This window comes from Rutidosis leptorrhynchoides, chromosome 2 (assembly GCF_046630445.1).
Source record: "Rutidosis leptorrhynchoides isolate AG116_Rl617_1_P2 chromosome 2, CSIRO_AGI_Rlap_v1, whole genome shotgun sequence".
In the NCBI taxonomy this organism is placed as follows: domain Eukaryota; kingdom Viridiplantae; phylum Streptophyta; class Magnoliopsida; order Asterales; family Asteraceae; genus Rutidosis; species Rutidosis leptorrhynchoides.
In genome coordinates, this window is record NC_092334.1 from 634,181,567 (window position 1) to 634,194,119 (window position 12,553).

At 35.1% G+C, this 12,553-nt stretch overlaps 1 protein-coding gene across 1 annotated transcript; it reads left to right on the forward strand.

Annotated features, from left to right (window-relative positions):
• Window positions 1-1,027: 1,027 nt before the first annotated feature.
• Window positions 1,028-3,438, forward strand: LOC139890099 (zinc finger BED domain-containing protein RICESLEEPER 2-like). Its single transcript, XM_071873001.1, has 2 exons — window positions 1,028-1,732; window positions 3,367-3,438. Exons 1-2 carry the CDS (start codon window positions 1,028-1,030, stop codon window positions 3,436-3,438), a joined length of 777 nt encoding a protein of 258 aa, XP_071729102.1.
• The last annotated feature ends 9,115 nt before the right edge of the window (window positions 3,439-12,553 follow it).

Consider the following 12,553-nt stretch of genomic DNA (forward strand, 5'->3'; position numbering starts at 1 on the left):
AAGCTCCTGATGTTCCTGATTTTGTAAGTATAATAAAGCATATCTATTTTTTACTTTTTCAATGTTTCTAGAATTTGATTTTACAATATATTCTTGTATAGTGATGTTCCATACCTCCTCTTGTTCTTTGTATTTATTGTTGCTGTAGATTTTGCATCCAAAATGACAAATAAAGATGACTTTATTGACATAGAAGATGATGATGAGATGGAAACTAAAGATCCTGATCCTACTTTGTTTGATGATAACCCTGCCTTAAGGAAGAAACTTAAGGCTGACGTGTGGTCACACTTTATTATACCAAATCCCGTTCCTGAAGATAACCCACGAACTTGGTGTAGATATTGCAAGGAAGATTATGCTTTCGGTCCTTTTACTATTGGTACTACTTCTTTACGAAATCATATAAGTAGGTGTAAAGTTTATCCTAAAAATATAAAAGACAAAAGGCAAAAAACTTTATTGTTAAGGAAGAATACTAGTGGTGGTGCAAGTTTAGAGGCTGTTACCTATAACAAAGATTTATGTCGTAAAGCTCTTGCTAGAATGATAGTTATTGATGAACTTCCCTTTAGGTGTGTTGAAAAAGAAGGGTTTATTTATTTCTGTTCCATGTTGCAGCCTAAGTTTCAGTTACCTGGTCGGATTACAATTGCAAGGGATATTATGTCATTATATGGGGAAGAAAAGAAAAAACTAAAAGATTTGTTTAAAAGCTTTTCACAACAAATATGTCTTACAACAGATGCATGGACATCAATTCAAAATATCAATTATATGGTTTTGACGGCTCATTATATAGATGATGATTGGAAATTTCAAAAAAGAATTCTAAATTTTGAAACTATTTCTAATCATAAGGGCGAGACTATTGGGAAAATGATTGAGGCATGTTTGATTGCTTGGGGTATTGAAGGTGTTTTAACAATAACCATATATAACGCAAGTTCTAATGATGTTGCACTTCTTTACATGAAAAAAGATATGTAATTGGGGCAAAGTGATATTAAATTGTGATCATTTACAAATGCGCCGTTGTGCTCACATATTGAACTTGGTTGTGACTAGCGGTTTGAAAGACTATGCTAAATCTATTAAAGTGATTAGAAATGCAGTGAAATATGTTAGATCATCACCATCAAGGTTGAACAAATTTAAACAATGTATTGAGGATGAAAAAATAAGTATGGGTGGAAGTGTTTGCTTAGAAGTTCCTACTAGGTGGAACTCCACTTTTTTAATGTTGGAATCAGCTATAAAGTATAGGAAGGCATTTGAGAGAATGGAAGATGATTCACAATACTTTGGATACTTTATATTAGATTCAAGCTTAGGAGATGAAGAAGCTAATCAAAATGAAAGTAGAATAGGTCCACCTTGTAGTCGGGATTGGGATGAGGCAGAAAAGTTTATGATGTTTTTGGAGTTATTTTTTGTGGTCACCAAACGATTTTCGGGGTCATTGTATGTTACTTCAAATATGTATTTTCATGATCTTTGCACAATATATACTCACATAACTAGTTGCATTGAAGATGATGATCCAAAGTTAAGTCACATGGCTTGTGATATGAAACTGAAGTTTGATAAGTATTGGGGTGAATTGGGAAAAGTCAATCCATTGTTGTTTGTTGCGGTGGTCCTTGATCCTCGTTATAAGAAACAATATGTTGATTGGAGTTTTGATGAAATATATGGTATAAATGATGTGTCCAATAAGATGAAGAAAAAGGTAACTAAAACTTTGAAAAACTTGTTTGATCATTATTCTTCACAAGATCCTAATTGTGCAAGAGAAGAGAGCCTTCCACCAATGTGTTTCTTTTTACTAACAAGATATGTGTTTCTCTTATTTCATTATTCTTCACAAGATCCTATTATCTTTGTTCTTTTTACCAACAAGATATGTGTTTCTCTTATTTCAAATTTTGCAAGCTTCCTTAATCTTTCAACCGATCATAGTGAATGATATCACAACACACATCTTGAATTTGGTTGCCATGGTTTTAGAAAGATTATAATATTAGCACTCTTTTGTACTTTTGGTATCAAATAGGAGTATATGGTTTTGAAAAAACTGAAAAGATATGTAAATATTTGGCTTTAACTTTATTTGTATTTTGTACATTAGTAATTAAACTTCTCTATTATGTTGTGTTCTAATAGTTGTTCTAATTTTGAATGTTTCTTGTTCCTTTCATGACACAAACTAAGTGTGTTCCAACATTCTAAAGCTTACTTTTCCCAATTTTCCCAATTTTCCCAATGTAGACTTTATTTCATTTGTTGAGTTTCATTATATTATATGAAAAAAAGACAAAAAGAACTTGAAACCGTAAACCGGTCGAACCGGACCAAACCAGGCAGCTAGACAAATCTCTTGGTCTGGTTTGGTTTCATATATGTCGAAACCGTGAATGCCGGTTTGGTGTGAGATTTAGTCGAAACTGGATCAAACCGGACCGTGAACACCCCTAACGTAAACTTACTAATTACAATATATAATATTTTTCTCAATATTCTTCCATTGTACATAAATAACTAGAAATTATATAGGCATTTTAAAATTTAAGTTCCTTTGAAAAAATTTCGGTGTTGTTCGGTTGCATACTTTATACATGCCCCGGAGACGCCTACGATAGTGGGATATGGTGAGCTCCACTGCCGTTTAACACACCATCAACAAAATTATTGTTTATTCTCACCAGAAGCAATTGATACCGAATAGTTCTAAGTCAAACGCGTAAATGGTTCCATCTCTCACTTTTGGGTTGATATCTTGCATGAAGGAGCTCCGCTACAAACTATATTTCCGCATCTTTTTTACCGTAATACGGATCCGAATTGTAATAGTCCTTTTAGATTTCAAAATGATGCAAGGATTTGGAATTGGAGACGTCATCCGAACGGTGGTGTGGAAGCCCATCAATTCTCATAGCTTCGATCTTTACTCTCAGAGGTTCAAATACGATCAGAGCTAGACACGTATAGTAGGAATGACGTGCCATTTGGTGAATTTTATGTGGCAAGTTTGAGAAGATTGGTTGAAAACGCAAGTAACAACACCAACAAGCTAGATGTAACAAATACGTTTAAGCTAAAGTAAATGTTTTCGTATGACGCGCTACTTTGAAATGTTTGTTAATTGTTAAGAAAATGATCTTGTATTGAATATATTTGATGTTTGATACAATGAATTGATTTCTAACATTCTGCTAAGTGTTCCTTTGATACACTAAGTATTACAACAGCTATTTCTAAATATGGTTAGGCTCCACTAAGACTTTTGAAACCACCATAACATATAAGGAAAAATCTGATTTTGACAGCCTGCTTTTAGTCGTTTACTTGTTTGCATTTGAGCAGTCATGTGATCTTCTAAATGGGGAGATGATGAAGTCAAATACTTCTGATCCTAAAGTCAAATTACCTAAATAGGTAATTTGACTTTTGTTGACTGATGGCTTTTATTCTAACACTCCCCTTCAAGTTGAATGGTGGGATTTTCGACATTCAACTTGCTGAGAACATCGTTGAAGAGTCTCCCTTTGACTGACTTAGTGAGGATATCGGTTAGCTGATCTTCAAATCTAATGGATGGAAGGGAAATGATTTCTCCATCTAACTTTTCTATAATAAAATGTCGATCGACTTCAACATGTTTGGTTCGGTCATGTTAAACAGGATTCTCTGAGATGGCGATTGCTGCTTCATATCGCAGAAGATTTGAATGGTTTCCTTTGGTGGAAAACCAATCTCTGTTAATAGCTTCTTGATCCATAAGGCCTCGACTACTCCTTTGGCTATTCCTCTAAATTCTGATTCGGCACTTGAAAGAGAGACAACCTTTTGTTTCTTACTTCTCCATGCAACTAAACTGCCCCCGAAAAGTGTGAAGAATCCAGATGTAGATTTTCTATCCCCTTTTTCTCCTACCCAGCTTGCATCTGTATATATTTGAGTCTTTAGATGTCCATGTCTTTTGAAAATAACTCCATGATCTGCTGTTTTCTTCAAGTATCTGATGATTCTCATTACAGCTTCCATATGGTGAGTTTGTGGTTGATGCATGAATTGACTCACAACCCTAACTGCATGTGCTATATCTGGTCTGGTGTGAGCAAGATAGATAAGTTTTCCCACCATCCTTTGGTATTGCCATTTATCAGTAAGATCAGCTTCATCTTCCATATACATACAATTTTTGGTTTGGTATCATTGGGGTGTCAGCTGGTTTTCAATCTATCATACATGTCTCTGCAAGAAAATCAAGAATATACTTCTTTTGACAGATAAATATTCCTTGTTGGGATCGTAATACTTCAATCCCCAAGAAGTATTTGAGTCTGTCCAAATCTTTCATTTCAAATTCTTTAAATAAGTTTGTTTTTAAGTTAGAAATTTTCTCTTTATCATTTCCTATTATTATCATATCATCTACATAAATTATTAAGCATGTAACTAATTTCCCTTTTTGTTTAACAAAGAGAGTATGATCCGAGTTACTTTGCTTGAAATTATATCTTTTCATGAATAAAGTAAATTTCCCAAACCAAGCCCTTGAAGATTGTTTAACCCATATAAAGATTTTTTAAGTCGACAAACTTCCTGATTATTGAAGTTTCCTGCAAATCCTGGAGGAGCATCCATATAAACTTCTTCTTTTAATTCACCATGAAGAAAAGCATTCTTCACATCAAATTGGTGAAGTGGCCATTTTTCATTTGCAGCGATAGAAAAGAGAACTCTGATCGTATCAATCTTTGCAACTAGAGAGCCTAGGTCTGAGTATATCCTTTGGCAACAAGTCGAGCTTTATATCTCTCAATGGTGCCATCTGGTTTGTGTTTTATTGTAAACACCTAACGACATCATACGGGTTTCTTTCCTTGAGGAATAATACATTTTTCCCATGTATCATTTTTCTTAAGTGCTTCTATTTCTTCTTCCATAGCCTTTCTCCATTTGTCATATTTCATGGCTTGATCAACTGTAGCTGAAATTTCTTCAGAGTATAACGCAGAGTTGAATTTCTGTGCTTCACTTGATAGACTCCCTTGAGCCATATTAGCCATTGGGTATCTTGATCTCTGAGCTTATTTTTATGGAGAGTATCTCTTTGGTAGAACCCCTCTGTTGATTCTTTGTGGAAGAACATATCTTTCTGTGGTTTCTGCAGAAGTAGTACTATTTTGTTCTTCTTGTTCATTACTCGAGGGAATTTCATTTGGTTCAATGTTTGGTGATTCGGGATCAGGATTTGGTGATTCGGGATCAGGATCGGGATTTTATAACATCCTCGATCGGGCCTAGCTGTAAGATTACTAAAATGCCCTTAAGTATATGTTGTGTTTATATATGCTTTTATTTTTATTTAATGTTTATTATTATTTAATGATGTGGTTAGGACCAGTTTATGACAAGGGTCACAGAACAGGTTTGTTTATTTAATTTGGACTTCATTTGAGTTGCCAAATGATGTACGAAAGATATTAGATAACTGATAAATACTCGTGTGTTGCACAGTGTGGAAAATAACCCCACTTAAGTGTGTAGTGACTGCCTTCTTTGGATTTGGTTTCCAGAATATTCACACACACAAACACTTCGGTCTTCATCTCTTCCAACTACCAAAATCCTAATCTTGAATCCTTGTTCTTGAGCTCAAATCTTTTACATCTTTGTGTTCTTTGTGATTTACTGATTCTAACAAGGTAAGAATCACAAGTTTTCATGCTTTAATCTTTGAGAAAATTGGGTTTTTGTGTAAAGTTTTACAAAGTGAGTAATTTGGGTCAAAGTGGTTAGATTTGATGTTGTTTGAGTCCAAATCTTGTGGGTTTATGTTTCTACATGTTTAGTGTCTTCGATTTGGTCAGTGTTGAGGTCATAATCAAGTTCTAGAGCAAGAATTGGTCGATTTTGGGTGAAATCCGTCACTTTGTTCTTCAGCTTCTGTAGATAAACACAGTCGGCCGAGTGTCTCTTGACCCTCGACCGACCGACTCAACCATCGACCGAGTGTGTATGACCCACGGCCGAGTGTGTCTATGAGAGACCATCGACCGAGTGACTAGACACTCGGCCGAGTGAGTGTAGACAGTCGGCCGACTGTCTATGACAGTCGACCGAGTGTCTTTGGCAGTGAAATATTTTACTAAGTGTTGATTTTTAGCCGTTATGCTGCCCTTTTGTATTTTGATGTTCAGGATGTAAATTTTGAAAGTGCATAAAGTGTTAAGCAAAAAATTTTAACGGACACTTTTTGATACAAAAATTTCTGTACTGTGTTATTTGATGTTAATGGACAGTAACTAACTTGATTTGCCTTATGTTCAGGTGATAAGGATAAAGAAGCCGCTCAGTAGTAGATTATCTGAGCTGGTTGCTGGTAATTGGTTAGTGGGACTAACTGGAGAATATAGTATAGAGTAGCATGTTATATTATGATTGCCATGCTTGTTATATATACTTACTGTTGTGGTTAGTTAGTACGTTGTGATAACTGCATGTTAGTTGATGCTTATCTGCTGGAGCCCAGTGCGTCCCTATTGTGTGGTAGCCTCGGTAGGAGAGATCAACCTGCGGGTTGGGTTCCTCATGTGGTAGCCTAGACAATCGAGGTGTATATATATGTGAATGACGCGTCCATCGCATGCGGATTATATATATACACACGGTGGTGGAGGAACTTCTGGTAAGCTCCAGTCCGATCAGCTGGTGGTTAATGTGATGCCCTGTACAAAACCATCGTGTACGGTTCATCAACAACAGGATCATTACAAGGTCAAACACTATATGCTGTTTGAAAACCAGTTTTGCATTCATAAAAGATAGCGTTTACAAAAGATAACGTGACACAAAGGTCGTTACAAAGTCATTATTTGAAAATAACATAAATTACGAATGCAAAAGAAAAGTTCCATGATTAGGACATCTCTAAGTAATGCAGCGGAATTCTAGCACAACAGGTCCTTAACAGCAAGTCTAAACACCAAGACAGCAAGTCTAAACAGCGGAAGCAACAAACCTCTAAATACCTGAGAAAACATGCTTAAAAACGTCAACAATAATGTTGGTGAACTATAGTTTAAGTTGTAACAGTAATGTAAGGTAGGCCACGAGATTTCAGTGCTTCAAACAGCGTTTCAAAACAGTATGAAAAGTATATGTTTAACCGTGGGCACTTGGTAACTAACTTAACGTTTGTAACCCCCTAAAAGTACACTTGACGAGTGCGTATGTTTACGAAGGATTAAACACCCATTAAATGCTAGCGCGACTAGCCCGAGTGGGGATGTCAAACCCTATGGATCCATATCTAAGATTCGCGTTCACCGGTTCAAAGACCAATAACTAAATGTTACCGAGCTAAGGGGAAAGTTTATGCCGTTGTATAACCCACACATATATAAAGTTTAAGTACTCGTGCCTAGTATGTAAAACGTAAAAAGTGCATGTATTCTCAGTCCCAAAATAGTTAGAGTAAAAAGGGATGCTATAACTCACAGTGATAAGAGCGGTAAAGTCGATAATGAAACTATGCAAGTAGTAAGTCGGTCCGAAAGGTCGTCAACCTAAGTCAAAGGTTACTAGGTCAGTATGTTATCCTCATAAGTTCTAGTAGTGCATAAAATAAGTTTAAGTGTCATCATCATCATCATTCATCATTGTAAAAGTTAAGTAAGGTTAACAAGTATAGAGGTCTAAACAATAGGCTGATTTTGATCAGCTGCTACGGCCTCTACGTAAATCGAAAAGATACGTAATCAGTGGCTATAGCTCCGTATGGGAGTCCTCTAGTTGCTGACCAATTTCCAGAATCAAACTCGTATTTGTTTGACCGTGGTGACGGTTTAAGTGTGAGTAGGTCAGAAATTTCAGCACAACGTTAATAGGGTGTAGTGACTTTCGGAAGGCCATAAATCCTAAACCGTAACTCGGATTAAGACGAGGTCTATATGTAAAATCATCTACTTGAACCGAACTAACTTAAAATCAACTTTCCAGTAGCCCAGGTTGTCTGATTAGATCTCTAAAACAGTAAGCAAGGTGCTCCGGTGGGGTTCTTAGTGCTTGATGCTCATCACGGTTCTCATCCTTGATGCTTGTAGCTTCAAGTGTACAACTCGGTGATGGGTTAGCATCACCTTGACCAAGATTCTACCATCAACACTCAATATGTTAAGACCAAGTAAGAACACAACTCATTTAAGAGTCTTAGATGGATGATGAACCAAGGTTACATCATATCCTTAGTCTTAACAAAATTACAAGTTACATTTTCAACTAAAGCTACAAATTTTACCTCAATCAAACAAGTATGAACATAATCTAAGTCAAATGAAGTGATAGAACCCTAAGCTAGAGAGCTTGGATCCTTTTCACACAAGTTACAAGATCACAAAGCTAGAAAGCTTGAACCTTTAGTGTTCTTGAAGACCTTGAAGCATAAAGCTTAGATCTTTAAGTTATATGAAGACCATAAACACAAGTTTTGATCTTTATAACAAAATAATGAGATCATAAGTTAGGAAACTTAGATCCAACAAAAGATATGAAGATTCAAGCTAGAAAGCTTGCATCTTGGTTGTTCTTGAAGACCTTGAAGCATAAAGCTTGGATCTTTAAGTTACATGAACATTACAAACACAAGTTTGAATCTTTATAACAAAATAACAAGATTAAAGTTAAAATATATAGATCTACAAAGTAGGTGAAGATTCAAAGCTAGAAAGCTTGAATCTTCCATATTCTTGAAGGATTCAAATCCAAGTTTGAATCTACAAGATGTAATCAAGATCAAATCTAAAAAGCTAGACCCTTTAATGATGATGATGAATTCGAAAATGATAAGAGAAGAAGAAGAAGAAATTCAAAAACTTACAAGTTTTAGTGTGAGAAAGACTAGAGAGGAGATAAGAGAGTAAGTGTGTGTGAAATGTAAATGAGAGCAAGTGTAAAATGGATGGAATAAGGCTTGTATTTATAGGTGAATGAGGGTGTGGGTGGGTGGTGATGGTCGTGATTTTCAAGGGGGATAAGGGGGGACAAACTTTTGCTTTTTGGTTAATGGTTGTCTAAAGTTGGTGCTTATGTTAGGATCCCATGCAACATTAAGGATAATACTTGACAAAAATGCTAGCATGTCCCCTCTAATAAATGGACATTTGTATTACATATTAATGGGTTACTAGCTATTAAAAATTGAGATAATTAAACAGTCCACTAACTAGTGTAGGGTGGGCTAAGGCCCAACAACGTAGAAAGTCCAACAAGACTAACTAGTAAGCATAAGTAAATTACTATGTGTAATTAAGTATCCAATAACCCAAGTAATTATTATTATAAAATAATAATTAAGATTTTGTAGTCATAATATTCCGATTACGACAAAAGTTAAACATGTACGCAGTACGCAGTTTGTTCGTAACGTCAAGTGACACTAACGGTCATAAAGGCTTCCGGTGATCAAGTTAAGTATCCAACGTACTTAAAGGCACGTTTTAACACATAAATAAAAGTAAGCCATGTGTATGAAGATTCCAGAGTATAAAGTAGCACAGTACACACAAATACGCAGTTTCGCAAAAATACAAGGCACAAAAACAAGTCGAAAAACAGTTAATGGTTTGGCCGAGCCGCCAGAGTCTCTGTAGACGGCACTTGGGTGATGTTTGTGTGTTAGCCTTTGTGAAATGATTAGTATGACGGTTCTTGTATACTATTGCCTGTAGTTAGTTTTACTCACTTAGCTTCGTGCTAATTCCCCTCCTTCTCCTCCCTGCAGGTTGTTAGTTTTTGTAAGTGATGCTTTTTTGGGGAGAAGATGGGCATGGTGATTGATAATGCTAAAAACGAACATATATTTCATAGCATTATCCCTCAAGAAAGACAAGCTTTTAGTTGCAATTGTTCTATTTACAAGTGATATTCGTTTAAATAATAAAAGGTGAAGACAAAAGGCAGATTCGACGAATTGAAGGTGAAAACGACCAAAAAGCTCAAAAGTACAAAATACAATCAAAGAGGTTCCAATTATTGATGAGAAACGTCTCAAAATTACAAGAGTACATGACGCGAAACACAAAATACAAGATATTAAATTGTACGCAAGGACGTTCGAAAATCCGGAACCGGGACCAAAGTCAACTCTCAACGCTCGACGCAACGGACTAAAAATTATGAGTCAACTATGCACATGAATATAATATAATATATAATTAATTCTTAAAATTAATATATATATATTATATTATATATAAACCGTCGGCAAAACAAGAAAACAAAATATTGTGAGCTGTTACCTACCACCATGCGATCACATGGCCTGGAGGCACAAAAGCCATGCGATCGCATGGCCCTGAAATCCAGGCCACATGCCTATAAATTCGCGGTTTTTGCTCAATATATATCCATCTTTTCTCTCTATCTCATAAACGTATATATATATATATATATATATATATATATATATATATATATATATATATATATATATATATTTTAATTTTAATTTTAATTTTAAATTCTAATAATAAGGGTATGTTAGCGAATGTTGTAAGGGTGTAAGTCAAAATTCTGTCCGTGTAACGCTACGCTATTTTTAATCACTGTAAGTTATGGTTAATGTTATTTTTAAATTAATGTCTCGTAGCTAAGTTATTATTATGCTTATTTAAGACGAAGTAATCATGATGTTGGACTAAAATATTTAAAATTGGGTAATTGGGCTTTGTACCATAATTGGGGTTTGGACAAAAGAACGACACTTGTGGAAATTAGACTATGGGCTATTAATGGGCTTTATATTTGTTTAATTAAATGATAGTTTGTTAATTTAATATGAAGATTTACAATTGGACGTACCTATAAATAACCACATACACTCGATCGGACACGATGGGCGGGATATTTATATGTACGAATAATCGTTCATTTGACCGGACACGGGAATGGATTAATAGTCTATGGAATTATTAAAATAGGGGTGAAATTATGTACAAGGATACTTGGCATAATTGATAACAAAGTATTAAAACCTTGGGTTACACGCAGTCGATATCCTGGTGTAATTATTAAACAAAGTATTAAGACCTTGTTACAGTTTAAGTCCCCAATAAGTTGGAATATTTGACTTCGGATATAAGGATAATTTGACGAGGACACTCGCACTTTATATTTATGACTGATGGACTGTTATGGAAAAAACCAGACGGACATATTAAATTATCCAAGACAAAGGACAATTAACCCATGGGAATAAACTAAAATCAACACGTCAAACATCATGATTACGGAAGTTTAAATAAGCATAATATTTTTATTTCATATTTCATCGTACCTTTATTTACCGTCATTTTAATTACTGCAATTTACTTTATCGCAATTTAAATTCTGTCATTTATATTATCGTCATTTATCTTTACGTTTTATTTAAAATCGACAAACCGGTCATTAAACGGTAAAAATCCCCCTTTTTATAATAATAATATTACTTATATATATATTTGTATTTTTATAAGTTAAACTAATATAGCGTTAAGCTTGTTTAAAAGATCCCTGTGGAACGAACCGGACTTACTAAAAACTACACTACTGTACGATTAGGTACACTGCCTATAAGTGTTGTAGCAAGGTTTAGGTATATCCATTCTATAAATAAATAAATATCTTGTGTAAAATTGTATCGTATTTAATAGTATTTCGTTGTAAAAATAATACTATTTCCTAGTACACCTCGCACACATCAGTGATGTTATGTTCGACAAGAGTCAACTCTGATGTTGTTTTGCTTTGTTTAAACAGTGATATTTTGTAAACATATTGTAAATACGTCTTCTCCGTATAAACATGTATTTTGTTGAAATGACACGTGACACTGGTTGTACTGTATTAACAATAGTTATTGTTTATTTTATAATTAATAAATAAATGCTTCCGCCACGTATAAAAAAAAATTAGCGGTGTCACAGATTTGGTGATTCGAGATCATGATTAGGATTTGTCGACAAACTTTGGATATTGTCGGGATTGGGTATTGGTGTTTGGATATTACCATGTTTAGGTGTCCAAGTTATCCAACTAAGAGTGTCATTATCATTCTCCCCCTCACTCGTGAGTTGGGTATTATAGAAGTATTCGGTTTCTATAAAGTCACATTTCATTGTAATGAAGACATGGCATTTTCGAGGACTGTAACACCGATACCCCTTTTGGTTGATGCCATACCCCACCATAACACACTTCTCGGCACACGGATCAAGTTTAGTGCGTTCAATTTTTGGAATGTGGACAAAGACAGAGCACCCAAATATCCGTGGTTCCATGTTTAATGAGGTTGGTAACTTGTGAAATTGAGATAGAGTATCTCTAGGAGTTTTTGTGCCCAATATCTTAGTCGGTAACTGGTTAATAAGGTATGTAGCAGAAGCAAGAGCTTCGGACCAAAAACTTTTTGGTACTTTAGATTCGATAACAAGGCTCTTGTCATTTCCAAGAGTAGTCGCTTTTTCCGTTCGGCTACTCCGTTTTGTTCGGGAGTATGAGCACA